Raw genomic sequence first — 21,947 nt, 5'->3', positions numbered from 1 at the left:
TAATAATAATAATAATAATAATAATAATAATAATAATAATAATAATAATAATAATAATAATAATAAGATTGTTAAAAAAATAATATAATCTAATCTAATAATAATAAAAGTTGTTACAAGGTTAATATTGAGATTTGAAATTAATTTAAGGATAATTATGACAATACAATAAAATTTTAAAAAGATTTGCTCCCCTCCCCTCCCCTCCCCTTCTAAAAATTGAACCAAACACTTCAAATTAAAAATCTCCCCTCCCCTCCCCTCCCCTCCAAAACACTCGAACCAAACGGACCTTAAACAAAGTGATTTAATAATATTTCTCATAAAAAAAAAAGTGATTTAATAAAAATGAATATTTGCATTAAAATCAACTTCCTAGAGATTAACGCGTGGCAATTAATTTTAACAGCAAGCAATTTGATTTTGACAGCAGGCAATTAAATATCTCCTATAAATAACTCCCAAATCGATGATCAACAATTTCAAAAGCACACAAACGCGGTCCTTGAAGATAGATTGATCGGAGGAGCTCCCAACATCAATTCAATCGCCGTTTGTTCATCTTCACTTTCTCCATTTTCCTTGTCAAATCGTTTTTATATTTATTTATTGATTCTCTTCTTCTTCTTTTGCATTCATTAATTATTCTTTAGATGTTTATATTATTATTTAGATTATACGTTGTTTTTGCTGTGCCTTGATTGAATTTTGCATATTCTCATCTGTTGTTGTTCTTTGTGAATTGTTTTCTATTTTTACTGTTTGTTTGTTTGTTTGTTTGTTTTTTTCGTTTTTGTTTGTTCGTTTGGCTCGAGGGGTAACCTTGGCGCAACTGGTAAAGTTGTTGTCATGTGACTGAAAGGTCGCAGGTTCAAGTCCTGGAAACAGCCTCTTGTGTAAAACAGGGTAAAGGCTGTGTACAATACACCAAATGGTGGTACCCCTTCCCGGACCCTGCATATGCGGGAGCTCTAGTGCACCGGATTGCTCTTGTTTGTTCGTTTGGCTCGTGTTTGGTACGTGGCAATTGATTTTGTGGTACAAGGCATAGTTCATTGATATGAGTGTGTACCAAGGCCTTTTGTTTTAAGGCAATGAATGAGGCACAAATACTCCTCGGATTAGGTGTGTTGTGGTGTCAGATACCTATCATGTCCGACACCCACACATATGATTATATTGATGAGTTATGTCATCTTCTCAAATTATTATCGTGTCTGAGTACATGCTTCATAGGTTTTTGTCTTTAATAATGTTCATTGCTTAGGTTGTAACCCTTTAATAGGATTACTGGTTAGACTGGTTTAACCCCTGTTGAATTATATCAAACTCGAGGTTTTAAGTTGTTGCCGTTGAGTATTCATAATTGTAATTAGGAGACATCAAAAACTTTCATGTCTCGCAGTCACCATGGTTTTCGCAAAACTTCTTTCCAGCTATGATTCAATCCGGTTCCTGATTATGGTTTGTGTTTTGAAGTAATTACGTATTTGTACACAATTATTTCACTTACATAGCTGAATAACCTTAGGGAAATAATATTGATTGATATTTGAGAGCGAAACTTTTAGGAGACTCAAGTCGAGGGAGATCAGATGAATGATTATATCAGTTTAGGTTTTAGGTAGAGAAGTCTTTCGCAGGGCATCCGAAGTGGAACTACCCAGTTGCATATGCTTACGTTGCAAAGATGTGACTCTGTAATTTATGGAGGGAGGAGTAATCAAACGAGTACCAGCAATTTTCTTTCAGATTTGGAGCCATCTCCAACTGCAGGAAGCAATTTTTTCCTCCTTTTAATGCCTTGCCCATCTGTATTTCTGCAGTTGCATCAAGCTAGCTGTATCTTTTTTCTATGCTGTCTTATTTTTTCTAGCATGGACTGTAAGAATTTGGAGCCAACTTTGATGTTGTTGGAGCTTCGTATGGGTGGAATGTCCTTTTTGTTTCTTTGTCGGACAGCAAGAAGAATGGATTTGATACTAGTTTGGCTCGCATACAATCACTCTCTTGTATTAGCTCCGTTTTTTCCTTCCAACTTCCAACCGTTTTTTGTCTTTGTTGGAAGACAACCCTGCTGAAAACCTTCTTGTTTAACCTCAATTTGGCAGTGAACATAGTTCACCTTCAGGTGACGTAGTTATTAGTAAGAAAAGTGTCATTAGTTTACTCCCAAGGGAATCTATCATGGTGAAGACTATATTGGGGTGATTATATATATACATGGATTTGGTAAGTTTCGGTTTCTGAAGGGGTCAATGCTGAACAACACTTTATGGTAGGTTCACCCTTTGTGGACAATAAAATCAACACAAATACTATATTTTATTATATGAGATGCACTTGATTGAGTGATTTATTGCTTTCAAAATAGGTTGGAATTTCTTTTGGTAGACATGTTTCCGGGAGTTCTTCGAGGAATCAAGTGATCGTTCAATGCTTATTGTAATTTATGGAGTTCTTGTGTATACACTTGTTTTGTTGTGTTCCTCTCTTGGAGTAATGGTGATTGGAGCTTCATAATATCATTTTGTGTTGCTGGTTACAGTTGCTCTGCGGCAGTATACAAGAAATCAACAATGCATTTGGTGTTTACCTGGCTTGATGGGGTGACTAAATATACCTTGTAGAAGTTTTAGGATTATTTCTAAATTTGTTCGTAAATGCAGGTCCTTAAGCTTACTGCCCTGCTTCTAGATATAGTTGATAATCTTATTTGAAGATAGCTTGTATCATGGGTGATGTGGCAGCGTTGCACTCTGAATGCAATGACACGAAACATACGACCCAAGAAGACGTTAATCCTCCAAAATCAAATCTGGAATCCTTGCCTGGAGAAGCATCAAGTGAATCTATAAACACAAATGATTTGCAAGATAAAGGATACATGGAATATGGGTAATTTCTTGTTCATATGCTTCTTTCTGGTTTTCAAATTGTTGCGTTTCCTGCTCCTTTTATAAAATTAGTCTTTATTTGCAGATGCCAACACTACCGGAGAAGATGCCGAATCAGGGCTCCTTGTTGCAATGAGATTTTTGATTGCCGCCATTGTCACAATGAGGCAAAAGTGAGTAAATGCCTTACCTATTTTTCATAAGCGTAATTTGTTTCATATCATTCAGCCGGTCTCATTACTTATTTTTTATAACTTCAGAATCTACTTTGACGATCAATTCTTGTGTTGTGATATTTTTAAATTTTTGGGGAACTTATTTTTATTATTATGCTTTTCTACAGAATGATATCAACGTAGATTATAAACATAGACACGAAATGCCCCGACACCAAGTCAAACAGGTGTTTTTATCAACTTGGGGACGTCCTTAATTGAAATATCCACAAATTTTTGCACCTTTTCCTGTTATTTCATGGACAAGGTACTCCTTAATTCTAATAGAATAATTTTGTGCACTTTATTCAGGTGATATGTTCACTTTGTGCAACTGAACAAGAGGTGAGTTAGAATTTCTTCAATATCTTAGTTATTTTGTTGTTGTGATATACTGATATTGAATTTATAAAGGAGGATGTAAATATTAGTTTGATATAAGTTGAATCTTTATTTTCTGTAACTAAGAAACAAAATTTCTCTGCCTGTGATTATATACTATTTTTTTTTTTTGGTAATTTAAGAGCATAATAACATCAAAGAGAATATAATACATCCCCACTAGGTTGGCACACCTTTGTAGACTCTAATTCCTTGCCTAGTGCTCCCTATGATTGTATTCATGTAAGCACATGCATAAAGAAAATAAATTGGTGCGTCTGTTAAGCTTATTACTGTCTGGAGGTTATTCCAGATGTTTTGCGCTATGGTAGTTTCACGAATGTTGTCTAATATATTAACCATAGCACAAGACCATATGCTGGCTGAAACTGTTTGATAAGTCCAATCTTTGTTTTTCTCAATGAATCATCTAGTATGATATCTGAAATTTTTATCATATACAAACAAATCTTTTTTGAACGTATGAAGCTAAGCTATTTTCTTGTGATGCTTTTTACTACTTTCAGGTTCAGCCAAATTGTATTAACTGTGGTGTTTGTATGGGCAAGTACTTCTGTGAGACATGCAAGCTTTTTGACGATGATGTGAGTATTAATCCTAGGAATGAGATTCCTTTTTGTTCTAATGTTGCATATATATTTTTATTTTATTCTGCATTTTAAATTTAAATGATTGTTTGTCGTAAGCATAGACCAGCGAGTCTATAACTAGTGTACTATCCGTTTCCTTTTATATGATGCAGATATCTAAGCAGCAGTACCATTGTAATGGCTGTGGAATTTGCAGGTATGAAATGATAATCTAAATCTGGTTAGGAACATAACAAATTGCATCATTATTAGGGATGGTAACATGTTTTAATGCGGATCCCCCTTTGTTTCATTTTGTTTTTCAGTCTATTAATTATGAAATTTACATGTCACTTTAGCACCACCCTCCCTCCGATCCCATAAAATATTTATCATTTGCATGTCAGCTAAACTAGCCTAGTACTCAACTTTACCCTGTTTTTAGGGATTTATTTGGAAAAATGAAAATGCAATGCCATATTTGTACTTGCTATTTTGTTTTTACACATCTTTTCACTATTGCATTTAACTCTGATCTCATTTTTACTCTGCTTTTCCTTTTGCCTTGCCTTAACTGATTGATTTTGATATTTTTTGCACAGAACTGGTGGACATGAGACTTTCTTCCATTGTAACAAGTGTGGTAAGCGATATCATTTTTTTTTTTCATGCGTTTTGATTAGTCTACTACTAAGCAGAAATGTCAAAATTTAAAATTTACTACTCGTTTGACATTCATGATTATAGGTTGTTGCTTCTCAACTCTGCTGGAAAACAGTCACACCTGTGTGGAAGGAGCAATGCATCGTGATTGCCCCGTGTGTTTCGAGGTAACATTTACAATTTTCATGGTTTAAAAACAGCTTAGGTAAACTTCTCAACAAGTACTTATGAGAAAAGAAATGCTAAGAGTCCCGTAATAGTTATGAATATAATTCACGGTTCTACTGCTCATAAGAATTATTATATCCAGTAAAAAATTATTGTATCAGTGAAGAATTATAAATATTTCAATTAAGAAGTTTATATATGCTAGAGTTATTTTAAATTGGATCTCATATATCACTAAGTCTGCTTTTTATATTTCTGGAGGCTGATTTACGCATGTCGAAATTGATGATTGCAGTATTTATTTGAATCAACAAAAGAAATTGTTGTTATGCCGTGCGGACATACAATCCATAAAAGCTGTATAGATGAAATGAGAGAACATCACCGGTGAGTGCTCACAAAGCTCCTAGTCTCTTTACTTCTCCATCCCTTTCTGAATATTGTTCTTATTCTTGTATTTGATTGTATACCAGGTATACATGCCCTCTATGTTCGAAGTCGTTCTGTGATATGTCAAGGGTTTGGGAGAGATTGGACATCGAGATTGCTGCTACGCCAATGCCTGAGCAATACCAAAATAAAATGGTCAGTTCTCCTCTTTTCCTTACTGTTTATTATTTATACTATGAGTATGTTCAATACTCGTACGCAGAATAAGTAATTGTTATATTTTGCGCGATATGCACATGTATGTATTGGATAGAACACTAAGAACTAGGTATTTATTTTTGTTCTGTTGGTTCATTAATTTTTGGCAAATCCTACCTGTCATTCATATCAAGTATAGCTAGATGTTTGTATTATTCATGTCTTATTGTTGCTTTGGAGGTGTATATAGAGTCATAGACTGATTTTCCTTCTCCTTCAATATGCATTGAGAGTCAGTTATTTGTGGTTTGTTTTATTGACATCTTAAATTCAAGGGGTCTGATTGTGTTACCCGTAACAGGTTTGGATCCTGTGCAATGACTGCGGAAACACCGGTCATGTTCGGTTCCATTTTGTGGCTCTAAAATGCCTCAACTGCAACTCCTATAACACACGACAGACGAGAGGATGAGCTAGTGGCCTTTATGATTGAAAGTTTCCATTTCATCTCACTTAATTTGGTGTCAAGGCAGCTTCACTCAATGCTTTTCTCTCTTTTGGCTTCAAGGATTGCGAATTTCAACCCCGCTTAGACACAATGGAATAATGATTCTTCATTTTGATTTATCATCTATTTCTTTTGTTTAGTTTAGTTTGGAGGTGGAACATTAGATCCATCTAAGTCTTCTTTTATCTTTTATCGTCTCTTTGATCATTAATTTCGTGTTCCCGTGTTCAGTTTTTCAATTTTCGAAAGTTGTATTTGCATTCAGACACAATGGACTAGTAATAATTCATTTTGATTTATCATTTATCTCGCACCGAAGGTGGTTTAATCTAGTTTGGAGGTAACACTTTGATAAAAAAAAATTAGTTTTTTTTTTCTATTGTAGGAACTAATGTGAGTCTATTTACCCTAGAAGAGTTAGCTGGTAAGAGTTTGCATTGTAACCTCAAGGTATTAAGCTCAAATCCTCGTTAGCTCAGTGGTAAGAGCTTGTATTGTAACCTCAAGGTATTAAGTTCAAATCCTCATGAGACGATTGTAAAATGTTCAATTGTACCACTAATTAATATAAAAAAAATGTGAGCCTATTTTGGAGCTAAAATATGTTTGGCCGGTGGCCACTACAAGTTCTGTAATATATGTAACAAATTTACGTTCCATATGTTTGCTGATTAGTTTGTCAACCGGTGCAAATATTACTTTTTAGCGCACAATTAGAGACAATGCGTTCTAATAGATGGGGCGGATATCGGACACCCCATCTATTCAGTTTAAAAAGTGAATTCTAACAACTTTTCTATTTGGCATAATAAAACGGATCTCATTATGTTAATGAAGGTTGACAAAGATCTCATTATGTTGATGAAGGTTGACTCAGTTGATAAGGAGTTAATTCATCCGTATGGTTGTGAGTTCAACTTCCGCTCCTAATGTAAAGACCTCTTTGATGAGTGATATTTATGTATTTTTATAAGCGCTCTTTGAGTTTTGAAGGACCCTAGAGCTCATATCACCTAAAAGTTGTATTAGAAAAAAAGAAGAGTTAGATATAGCTATGGTATAGTAAATGATGATATCAAATAATATTTGAATATAAAATTCATATGTATCATGTGCAACTTGTTTTGGGTCAGATTAAACTATACAACAAACCAAGAGGAATTGTTAATAAAATAGACACCCTGCCCATATGGTATGCGAATAAAAAAAAAGGAAAATGCTATGAAAATAAATAAATAATAGAATGGATGAAACGTATGTATATAGTATTGTATGCTTTATGTGTGACATCTCTCTCAGTTGAATGTATTTTGGATTACTTCTTAAAATTTTGGATTTTGGATTTTGTGCTGTTGTTGATGGGGCGTGATGATATATTAAAGAAAATGGACAAGTTTATAGAAGAATTTGAGGAACTGAGTGCAGATGCAGCAAGGGTTCAAACAGTAACACTGAACCGAATTTTGGAGGATAATGCATTAGCAGAATATTTGCAAAATTTTAGTCTTAATGGAAGCAGTGGCGGAGCCAGGCAAAAAATAATGGGATGGCCGCAATCAAAATAAATTAAAATATATAAATCATATAATATAAAATACGACCCATGTCAGTTTCGTTCATCAAAAATATTAAACTTATCAAAAAAACAAACTACATGACAAATACCTCATAGTGATGCTTTACGTGTCCCGAGTGACTTGAAATCATCAATAATTGACTCGGAACTAATGCATGCACTAATCTCCCTTTCAATATAAACTGTCATGCTGTTTGCAAGAAACCCATGTCCCATCTTGTTTCTCAACTTAGACTTGATAATTTTCATTGCCGAAAAAGATCTTTCAGTTGTGGCTGTAGAAACCGGAAGAGTCATAACAAGGCGCAGCAATCTATCAATCAAGAAGTAATCTTTGGTTTGTCTAGTTGCAATATCATTGGCCTTCCTCTTGTAAAATGAATAGATTTTTTGACTCTTCATCTTGTTCTTCCTACACAACATATAAGTATATTTTCATTAGCAATGCCAGTGAGAAAGATTTGCACAAAATTTTAGCAAATGATACAATAAGCAAATGGACTTATATGTATAAATATGTTCCATTGTAATTCAAATTGATCAATCAAACAGAAGTTACTGTGCAGCTTATTAACTATACAAAGAGTGGTAAGCTTATTGACAATCAAACAGAAGTTACTGTGCAGCTTATTAACTATACAAAGAGTGGTAAGCATTCTAAAAATCATTCTAATGGAAAAACCAGTTTAATAAGTTAATTTATTTTAGATTAGAATTTTGTACGGATTACATGAATCCTTAGTATGCAATATTTAGTTCCAATGATGAAACTTTTACAAGATAGTCAATGTCACACTATGTTATTATCTCCAATTCATTTCATGAATATTTAACCTGTATAAACATTAGTAGACAGAAAAACTGTTCAAAATATTTCCCTGTTATCAAATCCTCAATTTGAAGATTTATCTGCTCAATATAGGTAAAAAGTTCTGGAACCTGTTCCATTTGTAACCAATGCGTGATCACTGATAAAGAACAAACATATTTCAAATCAAAAATAAAAAACCCCCTTTTTGTTTTGATTAGGGTTATGAGAAAATTGAAATTGAAAACCAAATCAAATTCATTAACAAACAAAAAGAAATTGAAGCACTATCATTACTAACAATTACAAATGAAGAATAGATTCAGAATACACTTACATTTTTAGGGTTTGTAGAGAGATTGAGACCAATGGGGAATTGACTTTGTTTCTGGAGATTGATGCAGAGAGAGGAGATGCCGGTTGGTAAGTTCGCCGATTGCGGGATTGCAGTGGCGGTGGGTGATGTCGCGCTTCCAAGGGAGAAGAGAAAACGATTCTTTTCTTTCCCTGTTTGTTTCACGTTCTGGTTCTGGAGAAAAGATGGAATGAAAGTGGGATAGTTGGGTGCGGCATGGTGGTAATATTAAAATTACCTCAGGGGTATTATAGTATTTTCACACAATTAATGGGTAGGCCATGGCCTGCCCCAGTCCACATGTAGCTCCGCCACTGAATGGAAGAATTGATCCTGAGAGTTTCAAGTCATGTGTTCCACTCGTTACGCACAAAGATTTGGAACCTTATATCAACAGAATTATTGATGGTGATGCTTCTCCTATTCTCACTACAAAGCCTGTCACTGCTATGTCTTTAAGGTACACTTTTGTTCCCCTCGTTTGTTTATGTTTCTTCATCTTAGTAGTTGAGAATTTACCTCTAAATAAAGTAGTAAACCGATAAAAAATATAGAACGTTGCGCGAATCATGATGTTTTTTTGAGAGGCCTATATATTTCTATTATGCGAAAATCATTGGATCAAATCGAATGGCATATATCTGGAACACATCTATTGAAGTTGAACAATCGCACCGGAAAACTTTTATAAGTCTTTGAACGATGTTCTTGCAGTTCTGGCACTACTCAAGGGAAGCCGAAATATGTACCATGGAATGATGAATTGTTTGAAACATCAGTGCAAATACATCAAACCTCTTTTGCCTATATGAGCAGGTTCTCAATTTCATTTCTTATCTTTATTTATAAAAAATGATAGTTGAATCGTTATTTTTTTATATTCTCTTCTGACATATATAATTCAAATTGTGTAGAGAGTTTCCTATGATGAAAAATGGGAAGGCTTTACACTTTATATATGGCAGCAAACAGTTCAAAACAAGAGGGGGTCTCGTAGCTACGACTATTACAGGTAACATGTTTCGTAATCCATGTTATAAGCACGCAGTGAAGGAACTTAAAATACAATATTGCAGCCCAGATGAAGTGGTATTTTGTTCGGATTTTTTTCAGTCATTATATTGTCATCTATTAAGTGGACTGATTTACTGCGAGGACGTTCAATCTGTGTCTTCGCCATTTGCTCACAACATAGTCCAAGCTTTCAGAACCTTTGAACAAGTGTGGGAAGAGCTTTGTAACGATATTCGAGAAGGGGTTCTTACTAGCAGAATCACAGTTCCATCTATTCGAACGGTTATGTCTAAATTGCTCAAACCAAACCCAGAATTAGCTAACATAATCCACAAAAAATGTATAGGAATGAACAACTGGTATGGTTTGATACCAGAGTTGTTTCCTAATGCCAAATACATTTTCGGAATCATGAGCGGGTCAATGGAGCCGTATATAGGAAAACTGAGGCATTATGCAGGGGAACTGCCTCTAGTTACCTCTATCTACGGAGCTTCTGAAGGGTTCATAGCTGCAAATGTTAACCCTAAACTTCCCCCTGAATTGGCAACTTATGCCGTGTTTCCTCAAAATGGATACTTCGAGTTCATTCCTCTCACACAGCTTAACAATGAGGGTACTTTCCTTTGCACTGATCCTCGGCCAGTAGGACTCACTGAGGTGAAGGTTGGTAAAGAATATGAAATTGTTGTGACCAATTCAGCAGGTAAGTAGTAGAATATTATCATATTGATTTACTTTGTTTTCGCATTTTTAAAGCTTAACGTTACGTGTTTTGAGAAATGTGACTTTGGAAAAATGCGTAAAGAAACACATTCCATTAAATATAGATATCAAAATTTGAAATGTTTGAAAGTAAAACTAATAGGTGAACTTGGGAATATAATTTGTATTTGATCGTTTACTATATCGATAAAGTGATGATATGATCCAAGCAACTAACATGGCTATATAATTTCAGGTTTATACCGATATAGACTAGGGGACGTGGTAAAAGTTATGGGATTCCATAACTCAACTCCAAAACTCAAGTTCATTCGTAGGAGTAGTATTTTGTTGAGCATTAACATTGACAAGAATACCGAGAAAGATTTACAATTAGCCGTGGAAGCATCATCTAAATTATTAGCAGAAGAGAAACTGGAAGTCGTTGAATTCACAAGCCATGTCGATTTATCTCATGAGCCAGGGCACTATGTAATATTCTGGGAAATCAATGGGGAAGCAAGTGAAGAAGTGTTGATTGAGTGTTGCAACTGTTTGGATAAGTCTTTCATCGATGCAGGATACATTAGTTCTCGTAAATTCAACACTATCGGGGCTTTAGAACTCCGAGTTGTTAGGAAAGGAACATTTCAAAAGATTCTTGATCATTACTTGGGATTAGGAACATCTGTTAGTCAGTATAAGACACCAAGATGTGTAGGTCCTGCACACAACATTGTTTTGCAACTCTTGAATGAAAATGTTGTCAAGAACCATCTTAGTACTGCTTTCAATTGAAAAATATTTGGTGAGGGCTGGCAGTGGCCATGACTTGTTTCTATGTTATTTATTTATTTTATTTTTGAGAGTAAAAAATATATAATTTTGCTGCATATTTTTCCTTTAGTTCTTCCAAGTGTTTATGAATCCACAATTATTCACAGATTCCTTGAGACATGGCTCTAAACTCAACTTTTGCACTACTCCAATTAACAACACGTTGTTTCTTACATCTCCAAGTAACTAGATTTTCCGATACATAGACACAATATCTAGTAGTAGTTTTCTTGTCAATAATTGATTCTACCTAATCAACATGTGTAAATATAGAGACATCTCTCTCATTGATTTTATTGAAGTACAAACCTTTTTCCAGGATAGGATTTTAGGTACCTTAAAATATGGTAAATTGCGCCGAGGTGTTTTTCATAGGAAGAATGCATGAATTGGCTTCCAACACTCATAGATAAGCTTACCAACTAACCTCTAGTATCGTCTAATATCAACATGAACATTACCTTTCTACCAGAGTTTTGTGTTCCAAAAGGGTATCTAATAGTCTAGAGTCTAGACCCACTCATTCCGGTTTCCTCCGAGAGGTCTAGGATGTACTTTGTTTGAGAAACTACAATTCCCTTTTTTGAGCATGTAACGTCAACTCCAAGAAAGTATTTAAGGGCACCTAAATCCTTTATCACTAACTCTATTGCCAAGCTTTCCTTCAATTTATCAACTATGTCATCTCATGTAAGAATGATATCATCAATATATACAACTAGAATGGTGATATTTCCATAATTAAAAAATCTCACGAATAAGGTATGAATTGATTGACGATGCATATATCCTTGTCTTTTAATTGTCCAAGTTAATTTTTCGAACCAAGCCCTTGGAGATTGCTTGATACCATATAGAGATTTTTTCAATTTGCAAACATTTGAACCAAACTTGTCCTCAAAGCCTAGAGGACTATCCATGTATACAATTCCTCCAAATCACCATTGAGAAAAACATTTTTTTTACATCAAGTTGGTTAAGAGGACAATCTAAATTCACTGCCAAGGACAAAAGAACTCTAGTAGTGTTTAATTTGGCATCATGAGCAAAAATCTCTGAGTAATCTATGTCATATGTCTGAGTAAACACTTTATTAACCAAGTGTGCCTTGTATCGTTAAACTTTGTTGTCAGATTTATACTTTACGGTAAAGACCCATTTACATCCCACAATATTTTTTCATGCAGGTAATTAAAGTCATGACTCTCCAAGTTTTATTCTTTTCAAGAGCTCTCATCTCCTCTAAAACAACTTCCTTCCACTTTAGAATTTTAGAGACTCTTGTACATTTTTGGAATTTTCTACGGTAGACAATAGAGTGCTAAACACAACAAATGATGAAGACTAATTTGAGTTTGACACAAACTTAGATATATGATATTTGGTTAATGATATAATAAGTTTTCTAATAGCTGCAGGAACATCTAAATTAGGATCAAGACTCTTAGGAATAGAAGGACTTGACATTAATTTAGTGTTCTCGTGTTTGGTTTTTCCATTTCCGAAACTTTTATTTGCATTAAGACACAATAGAATAATGTTTCTTCATTTTGATTTATCATTCATCTCGCATGGAAGGTGGTTCGGTTTAGTTTTGTTTGGAGGTAGAACACTTCATAAAAAGAATTAGTTCTTTTTTATTGTAAGAACTAATGTGAGCCTATTTACACTTGAGATGATAGCTCACACCGTAATCTCAAGGTATTAAGTTAAAAATCTCTCTAGAGGATTATAAATGTTCATTTGTACCACTAATTAATAAAAAAATTGTGAGCCTATTTTTTTATTTATTTTTTAAATATCAAATGTATGACAACAAATAAATTTAGTCATCTATAACCCTCTCCTTTAAAACCCTCCAATATCCAACCTCCAAATATACCATTGAAATATATACACATTTCATTTTAAGCAAAGTGTGATGTATTAATAACATGCTAAATTATTTTTGCTTCATAAAATTTAGGAGACATTACAAAATGTGTATAAAAATTGAAAAACTCTTAACATGCTATAAAAATTAATTTCCTATTTATTAGTATCAAACATACTATTTAAAGACAAAACCAATGTAATGGTAATCCCGCATGTTACTCAAGACAAGAAAAACTCCTTCAACCCAAATCAATCATTTATTTCTCTCCTCATACTTAATTACTTGCATTTTCATCTCTTACTCTTTCAACCCCCTTCTCTTTATTCTTTGCACATTTTGCAATTTGTTTTTGTGTTTGGAGATGGGGCAACAAACTTTGATCTATAGCTTTGTGGCTCGTGGGACCATGATTCTTGCTGAGTACACAGAATTTTCTGGAAATTTTTCCACCATTGCCTCTCAATGTTTGCAAAAGCTTCCTTCTTCTAATAACAGATTCACCTACAATTGTGATGGCCACACTTTCAATTACCTTGTTGATAATGGCTTCAGTGAGTTATGAATGCTTCTTTGAAATTTGCATAATTTATTTTATCATAATTTATATAATTTTGTGATGATTGATGATTATATTCTATGTAGTTTTTTTCTTTAATATAGATCTTGGATTTTTTTTTATTTTTTGTTCCATTTGTTTTTTCAATTTCATGTTTGATAATTATAATATAAATTATAAGGGTGAAAGAGTTCATTCATGCACTAACACTCGGGGGCGAATGGTAGTATAAGGGAGGGGTAGCCCTTGCTACCCCAAAAAAATATATTTTTCTGAGTGAGTAGGTATATTTTTATATTTAGCTACCCCTAATAATATATATTTAGCTACCCCAAGTTTAATTTTAAGTGAAATAATTTTTTTTATCTTTATTTAGCTTCCGGTCAAACTTCAAATTATTTGATAATGTCGTATAGGAACCAAAAAATTAACACCCAAAAGAGATAAATAATAAATAATAACAATATTTGGTTTATTTAACAAATAAAGTAATACAATTGTAGGCCCACACACTCTCAGCCCACCAGCACCACACAATTAATAAAACAAGGATGGCTTTTTAACTTTTCACAATCACAATACAATTACACAGTACGATGGAATAGAAGAGAAGAGCACAACGACATGGTGACCTAAACAGCAACAACTAACATCAAACAACATAATTAGCAACAATTAACATCAATTTTTATAAATAGCTACTATTAGTTTTTATTTCTTTTGTTGTAGCTTTCTTGGTACAATCCGCTATTCTACTATGGCTTTTTTGGTACAAAATAGTTTATTGCCGCATTTTTTGGTATAATCCGTTCTTGTTGAATCAAGTGTATATTTTATGAAGAACATTTTATATAAGTAATAGTTATTGTGAATTTTTGTTGCCTACTTGGTTAGTTTAGTTTAAAAAAAAAATTATATGTGGCCACCTCATAGAATTATTGCTAGCTTCGCCGCTGCTTGATCCATTCCTCTCTAATGTAGTTTACTATTTTTGTTATGCAATGTTGCTGAAAAATCACAATTAAATTTTTTTTTTCCTAGTTTTATTTATTTTAATTGTTTTTTAATAAAACCAATATGAGACTTGTATCTAAAAATCAACATAATACATATGAAAGCATGTTATGAAGTTTTTGTGTGTTTGTATATATGACATTAACATTCAAGATATGGTTCACATGTAATGCTTTGGTTTTTAACTCACATAATGCGTAGGATTTCGATCCTCTCCCATAATGCAACGGTGCAACAAATTCTTTGGTTTTTGTTTTTTTTTTTTAACCAGGATAACACTAAAACGAATTTGCTGCACTTTGCGTGTGGGAAAGAGTAATCAAATTCTATTTTGGTAGGATATAGTCACGGTAGAATGAGATTATCGATCTTTATTTAAGCGATAATTAAAGATTTTGAAATTTAACCGAGAAAGTGTATGAAATTTGGCATAAGATTTTTCTTTGTTCTGGATTTTGTAGCCTACTGCGTGGTGGCGGTCGAATCTGCTGGTAGACAAATTCCTATTGCTTTTCTTGAGCGTGTCAAGGAAGAATTCAGCAAAAAATATGGTGGTGGCAAAGCTGCAACTGCTTCAGCTCGTAGCCTCAACAAAGAATATGGGTACCTCAATTTTATATTGAAATTTTGATGATTTATGCATTTTTGCTTACAAAATTTTGTAAGCAAACATAGAAATTTATGCAATAGTAAAAATATATGCATGATTAAATAGTAAAAATATAGAAACTTTAACAATTCCCTTGATTGATACAAAAAATAATTTTACTATGCAATAAATAATGATTTACTAATGCACTATGCATGAAAATCTATAGGCCAAAATTAAAGCAGCAAATGCAATATTGTGTTGATCATCCTGAAGAGATTAACAAGCTTGCCAAAGTGAAGGCTCAAGTTTCTGAAGTTAAGGGTGTTATGATGGAGAACATTGAAAAGGCAAGACCTTCAAAATTACCATTGCATAGAGTTCTAATTGAAAGATTTACTTTAATTAATCACCATACATTTAAATATTTTTCATTAAATTTATTACAGGTTCTTGACCGTGGAGAAAAGATTGAGATGCTAGTGGATAAGACTGACAACCTTCGATCACAGGTTAGTATCATATGTGTACTTGCAAAAGTACAATAATAGAATCTAGGGTTTAGAATGTTTATCCGATGCCTTGAGAATGCTCTCAAGAAGGGTATTTATAGCCCTTCGTGGGCTTGTATTTCGGTGACTTAAGCCCCAAGCAGCTTAGGCCCTAAGTCACTCTAGAGCATTCTAGATGTTTCTAGAAGCTTGTTAAGACGGCGCCCTTAGGGGAACGCGCCTAGGGCTTTAGAAGCCCTTCAAGAGGGCGCCTGAGCCTTTCTGGAGGGCATATGTGCCCTTAAGGATAATTGACGGTCCAATATGAAATATTTCATTAATCATGTTTCATTTGTACATGCACTTGACATAGTTGTGTCACATGTTGCAGGCACAAGATTTTAGAACACAGGGAACAAAGATGAAAAGAAAGATGTGGATTCAAAATATGAAGATCAAATTGATTGCCTTTGGTATCATCTTTGTTATTGTTTTAATGATTTTTATGTCGATATGTCGTGGCTTCAGTTGCCTACATTAGTTTATTTTCGTTCGATCAATTGTACAAGATTTCATACGTAACATTTGTTTGTAATTGTTCTTAATCTCATTAAATTTTTTTAGTTGATTCTATATAGTTCAATTAAGTACTATATATTTGTCTAATATTTCTTCAAAATAAAATGCCAAAAAAAGCCAAAATTAGCAGCAAAAGAATGTACCATCTAGAGCAATATACTAATTTTTTTTTATTAACATTATATTTATATAACCGGAAGCAGATGACAAAATAAGGGATACTTTGTTATTTTTTTTTCAAACTCGGTATCCGATTCAAGGACCGACTAATCTGAGGAGACCAGTCACACCGTCCACTTGTGGGGGTCCTGTTCTAAGTCAGAGCTTTGCAGCTTGACTTGCCCACTGAAATTGACACTAGAGGGAATTGAACCTGAGACTTTGAGAGGAACACACTCCGGGATACTTTATTACTTAATTTGGCTTTTGTGGAAGTTTTACGCTTTTATTTGCCAATCCTTTTATTTAATCTTTTAAAAAAATAAAAAAAGTTTTTCTGTGGACTTTCGTTGCTGCTATCGCTTAACCAAGATGAGATCTGAAATAAATTAAATTTATATATATAGCAAATTGCAGAGTTAGTCAAACTTTGAAGTGTTGATGTTTACATATGGAATAATTACCAGTGCTAGAAGGCATATGTTATTAAGTCAAACGGTTGAATTTATATATGCATTGGTTGCCGGTGCTCGAAGGCATAGATTTATCAAAGTTGAGTTCAACCGTTCATAATTTATACGAGGGAGTTTGTAAATTTTAAAGTCAAAATTACTTTTATCTCTTAACTTAATTTTAGATAACTATTAATCATATATCTATTTTTTTTATTTCATTTTGATTTTTCACCCATATTTTACATATTAATTTTCAAACTTCAAAAATATAGTTTTCATTAGGACATAACATATATTTATGATTGAAAGTTTACGGAGAAATAAAACTATAAATTTAAAGTTTGAATTGTATATCTAAACACAAGTGAATTATTTAATGGAAAACTATTTACCACTGTCTTAGAATCCAACTCAAAAATCATGTTATGACAAACCCACCAATCCAATAAATAGCTTGGCAAAGGCTAAAAGTTTCTACCTCCATAATTGTCAAAGAGTGTGCTAGGAAGTCACCATTCTCGTATGAATGCTACAACTCATCCAAATAGTCCATAATATAGAACTCCAGATGATGAGTTGTAAAATGTCAAGTTAACAACCGTGAAAAACAACTTAACAATACCATCTGGACTCAAAATTTGAGGCTTTATATGTGTTTGGTTTGGCGGCGGAGAAAATTGATTTTGATAGAATTGAGTTTGAAAGAATTGATTTTGGTTAAAAGTGAGTTTGATGTGAATTGATTAAGTTTGGATATACTCATTTAAAAGTGATTCTTTCGAGTTGATGTTGTTTGAATAGTTTGAATTAAAATTGATTTTGAATGTATAATGACCAAATTATCCTTTTAATTGTATTTAAAATTAAATATCATTTTCATTTTAGATAATTATTTTAACTTATCTAAGATCATAAATTCATTTTAAAAAGATATTAGTTTATAAGAGTTTTTTTTTAATTTGTTTTATAAATTTTATTATTTTTAATATAGTATAAGAATAAAGGGTGTCAAAAGAAAACAAACGTTTAAAAAAAATAAAAAAAATAGAATGGGCCTTATTTGGATTCTTTGTTGTCTGAAGCAATGAGAAGCCCAAGCAGGGAAAACGCATCACAAAAACAGGGGTAAAACTGGAAAAGAATTTGGGGCTTATGCAGAATTGATTCTAAAAACGCAGAAGCTTGGAATTGCAGCTTCGGTTCAACCCGCGTTTGGAAAAGAAAACATACGTTTCAGATTCAGTTTTAATCTTTCCTAAACATGACAGAAAAATGGAAACCACGTTTGGATGCTAAAACGTGGTTTGGGGAGCAAAATACGCTCTACCAAACACACGCTTAGTAAAATGACACAAACTGAAACATGTTGCCAAAATAATCTGTTAATAAGGGAAATGTTAACGAGTGCCCTTAAGGCACTCCAGTGCACTCTTTAAAGACTTTAGATGATAGGTTTTTATGGAAATTGCATTCAATGCATCGGAAATTGAAGCATTATACTTTTTCAATAAATTGTTTCTTAATTCAGAATCCATAAAGAATTTCCTTAGGACACTTGTTAGCATGACCCTATTAACAATATCTTTTAGACAATGTTTACCTTCGCGACACAACCCTTGTACTTTTGCGTGTCACGCTAGGGATATGGAAATGAGTTGATTGATTTCATGAAGACTTAAATGGTGTTTGCCTATGCTAGCTCATAATGTTTCTCCCCTAATAAGAACATTTTAGTAAATGAAACTTTTTTATCATTTTTTTTTTGAAGAAATGAAACTTTTTTATCATTAAAATCATCAAAACTACTCCATTATTAAATGATTTGTTTTATTATCTTAAGTGTGAAAAACACAAATCAGATATCTAAAGTGAGACAAAGAGAGTACGATACAAGACTATACCATTAATGAAGATTGACTAACCATTATATAGATCAAACTTTGTAATTTTTCTATAAAAAGGAAATTTTAAATTTTAAATATTTTCTTATTTATTTAATAATTTAATCATATATTTTATCCAAATTACAAGCACTCATCTAATAATGCCCGTGATGCATATCATTAAATGCATCTTTCAGTGACGTATATACCTTTATTTTTTTAGTTTTTTATTTATTTTTAAGTTTATCATTACAATGAGTAATGAGTTGACTCATATCTCACAAGAGTGTGAGTTTAACATCCCTTATCAACATAAGAACTTTGTTAATGGACAATATTCAAGTACATCAATCGACGTTCTTTAAATTTTGAAGTCTATCTTAATCTTGGTCATGAGCTCCAAAGATCCAACACATTTACACTTTCTTTTATAATTTTTTTTATTATTAATTAATTCCACCATTCCACCTAGAGTGATTATCTAAATCTTCTTGAGATAACAAAAAGGAAAGGATAATGGTTAAAAAAAGATAGCAATTTGGTAAATAGTGTTTAATATTTTGGCGTTTATACCCTAATAAAATTTCAAAAGGACAACCTCTTTAAATCTACCCATTCAGGTAAAGTGGTATTCACATATCTTGAAGGATTTTGAGTGGAATCAAGCCAAACTTGAAGGATATTAAGTGAGTGGAATCAAGCCAAATCAAGAGAAGCATGCACAATTGAAATGCATATTCATCCTATTAAGCCGCACTAAAAAATCCAACAAAGTGATGAGAAAGTGATGGCCTCACATGTGCTCCAATTGCTTGTGGAATTTCTCTTTGTAGGGACTCATAGATGAACCTTTTCAAGATTGCATGATGAGTAGTGAGATGGAAAAACCCACCCTTGATAGAGACAAACCATTGGATGGAAAGCTTTTATATATTTCACCCAACTTCTTTTATGTCAGTATCCTACAGATTAGTAGGGCCACTAGGAATACTGGTTGGATGTTTGGTGGGGGCCTTTTTCCAGTTCCTGTGTTTTGTACATAATTTATATTTTGTTCACATTTAATTTAAAAGAGTTGTTTATATGTATATGGTGTTAAGGTTAATTTTTACATAATTATTACGTAAGCACTTACGTCTATATGTGTTGCAACGTGTTTATGTGAAGTAGTTTTTCTTTTTTGAAGAACGATGCACTAACAGTTTGTTTGTCTAGTAAAACCAGTTTGTCTGGTAAACAAAACGTGCATATATGAATTTAACCTCCACTACATGTGTGAAGTCCTTTTTATGAGTGATTTATAAATATATTTTTGTTGTTCACTTGTCTTTGAGATTTGCTTTGTCCTTCGTGAACCTGCAACTCTCTTGAACTTTTATTTTTTAAAAAAGACCATTCGTTGAGGATCTTGAATTTGACTTAGCTGATTATGCGTGTCTGGTAGAATACGAGGATGACATTAAGTCGGTGCATTCTGAACCTAATTATATGCATGATGATTAACCCCTTGTGGAGACGCTTGTGAATCAATTGAACAACGAATAAGTCTTGTAGTCGTGAGACGGACTCAAAGGCAACTAAACAACGAAGAAGAACGATGGTGTCATCTATTAATGATTTGAAAAGGGTGGCTCGATTGTCTGAATAAGATAGGAGTGCGTTGATTCGTTCTCTTAAGCACGCAGAAAAAATTAAGGTGAGTAGTAGGTCTTCGAAGGACATGGTTGGTAAATCTAGGGATGGCAATTGAACCCAAACCCAATGGATACCCGCAAAAAATATCCACGATGGGTAGGGTAAAACCCCGCTTTCATGGATATGGGCACGGGTCCGGGTAATACCCACAAATTTTAATGGGTATGGGCACGGGTAAGGGTACTATACTGTCCAAGCCCGCAACCCCGCATATACATATTTATATAATATCATAAATAATTTATTTATTTTTTGTGTATAATTAATTAATTAATTTAGCTATTTAAGTCTATACCTAAACTTAAACAAAAAAACTACTTAATGTAATAACAACTCCATCATGCAGGTGTACAATTTTTTAGGGATATTTTGGATGTTTTTTATTTCACTAAATACTACGATTCGAACTATTTTTTGAGTAAATTTTAAAAAATTTAGACTGTAGTTTTATTTCAATTATGATGTTTTTATTGTCTTTTCATAGTTAAAGTGCGGGTAATGGATGCGGGTATGGGCCCTTAGGTACCCATAGGGTATGGGGAATGGCACTAAAGTTGTTGCCCACGAGGGTACGGACATGGGTACGGGTATTTTTTACAAATGCGGGTATGGGGATGGGCACTATAGTACCCTACCCATAGGGTACCCATTGCCATCCCTAGGTAAATCAATAGGAGTTTCTTTGTCAGCAGGGTCTGATTCCTCGGCAACAAATGTGGATTGGAAAAATTGGGTAGCGGTGCATGGTAACAAGAAGGAGGTTAAGGCTGATGTTTGCGAGATTGGAAAGATTATTGGAGTTTAGTGTAAGAATATGTTTCAAGTTCCATATAGGGGCAGTGGTGGTGGGGAGAAGGAGGGTGCAATGGTGTTTGAGAAGGGTATGAGCAATGGTGGATCTTAAGTTAATTTGTTGGGGTGCCAACCTTTTATGGAATATATATTAAATGGTTTCAAGTATTATTAATAATTAATAATTGGCCAAGTGGTATAGAGTGTTTTTAAAGGAAAGGAGCAAGAGGATGGATGTGGGTTCGAATCCCCTCATAAACGTTTTTTTTTTTAAATACAACATGCAAAAGTAGAAGAATAAGAATAAATATGTAAATAGAAGACGCGTGGGTGTTGAACCGGTGACCTAGAGCAACTTATGGTACCCATTTCCACCACAACAATTGAAATCTTGTTAATAAGATGCATCTAATATAGTATATAAGGAAAATTTGGGGGATGCCATGACACCTGTCTGCCCCCAAAGAGATCCGTCCCTGGGTATGAGGGGAAAGGTGAGTATGGAGGGTGTCAGTGTATAAGGGGTGTGTTGGTGGTTGGGTGGGAGTTGGGT

At 33.5% G+C, this 21,947-nt stretch overlaps 2 protein-coding genes and 1 pseudogene across 6 annotated transcripts; all 3 read left to right on the top strand.

Annotated features, from left to right (window-relative positions):
- The first annotated feature begins 479 nt into the window (after window positions 1-479).
- LOC146954468 (putative E3 ubiquitin-protein ligase RZFP34) lies at window positions 480-6,312 on the top strand. Of its 4 annotated transcripts, none has more exons than XM_085716571.1 (12): window positions 480-552; window positions 2,670-2,898; window positions 2,983-3,070; window positions 3,241-3,300; window positions 3,425-3,457; window positions 4,021-4,098; window positions 4,257-4,300; window positions 4,686-4,726; window positions 4,831-4,913; window positions 5,210-5,301; window positions 5,388-5,499; window positions 5,864-6,312. In XM_085716571.1, exons 2-12 carry the CDS (start codon window positions 2,735-2,737, stop codon window positions 5,972-5,974), a joined length of 906 nt encoding a protein of 301 aa, XP_085572697.1. In that variant the 5' UTR covers window positions 480-552; window positions 2,670-2,734; the 3' UTR covers window positions 5,975-6,312. The 4 variants fall into 4 exon arrangements, with proteins under 4 accessions (XP_085572697.1, XP_085572693.1, XP_085572701.1 ...); XM_085716567.1 differs by having other exon boundaries at window positions 480-2,278; window positions 2,375-2,898; XM_085716575.1 differs by lacking the exon at window positions 3,241-3,300 and having other exon boundaries at window positions 480-2,278; window positions 2,375-2,898.
- Window positions 6,313-7,330: 1,018 nt separating this feature from the next.
- On the top strand, window positions 7,331-11,374 carry LOC146954467 (jasmonoyl--L-amino acid synthetase JAR4-like). Its single transcript, XM_085716598.1, has 5 exons — window positions 7,331-7,513; window positions 9,056-9,209; window positions 9,464-9,565; window positions 9,664-10,469; window positions 10,725-11,374. The coding sequence occupies exons 1-5, from the start codon at window positions 7,369-7,371 to the stop codon at window positions 11,264-11,266; spliced, it is 1,749 nt and encodes a 582-aa protein (XP_085572724.1). The 5' UTR covers window positions 7,331-7,368; the 3' UTR covers window positions 11,267-11,374.
- A 2,079-nt stretch (window positions 11,375-13,453) lies between these two features.
- LOC146954466 (putative vesicle-associated membrane protein 726) lies at window positions 13,454-16,446 on the top strand (annotated as a pseudogene). The gene is made up of 5 exons (XR_015013481.1): window positions 13,454-13,732; window positions 15,213-15,354; window positions 15,570-15,690; window positions 15,790-15,852; window positions 16,223-16,446. The product of XR_015013481.1 is annotated as a putative vesicle-associated membrane protein 726 (transcript).
- Window positions 16,447-21,947: the final 5,501 nt, after the last annotated feature.

Source organism: Medicago sativa, chromosome 1 (assembly GCF_051527215.1).
Source record: "Medicago sativa cultivar Bolivia chromosome 1, Bolivia_mono, whole genome shotgun sequence".
Taxonomy (NCBI): Eukaryota; Viridiplantae; Streptophyta; class Magnoliopsida; order Fabales; family Fabaceae; genus Medicago; species Medicago sativa.
This window is presented reverse-complemented; position numbering and strand designations above follow the sequence as displayed.

What these genes read in the sequence shown, in the direction of transcription:
- LOC146954468 (XM_085716571.1), top strand. Translation starts at nt 2,735, where the DNA reads ATGGGTGATGTGGCAGCGTTGCACTCTGAATGCAATGACACGAAACAT. An exon ending in CCCGACACCAAGTCAAACAG is followed by an intron (nt 3,301 to 3,424) that starts GTGTTTTTATCA and finishes CACTTTATTCAG; the next exon opens with GTGATATGTTCACTTTGTGC. An exon ending in AATGGCTGTGGAATTTGCAG is followed by an intron (nt 4,301 to 4,685) that starts GTATGAAATGAT and finishes TTTTTTGCACAG; the next exon opens with AACTGGTGGACATGAGACTT.
- LOC146954467 (XM_085716598.1), top strand. Translation starts at nt 7,369, where the DNA reads ATGGGGCGTGATGATATATTAAAGAAAATGGACAAGTTTATAGAAGAA. An exon ending in AGAATATTTGCAAAATTTTA is followed by an intron (nt 7,514 to 9,055) that starts GTCTTAATGGAA and finishes GTCCACATGTAG; the next exon opens with CTCCGCCACTGAATGGAAGA. An exon ending in GTCACTGCTATGTCTTTAAG is followed by an intron (nt 9,210 to 9,463) that starts GTACACTTTTGT and finishes ATGTTCTTGCAG; the next exon opens with TTCTGGCACTACTCAAGGGA.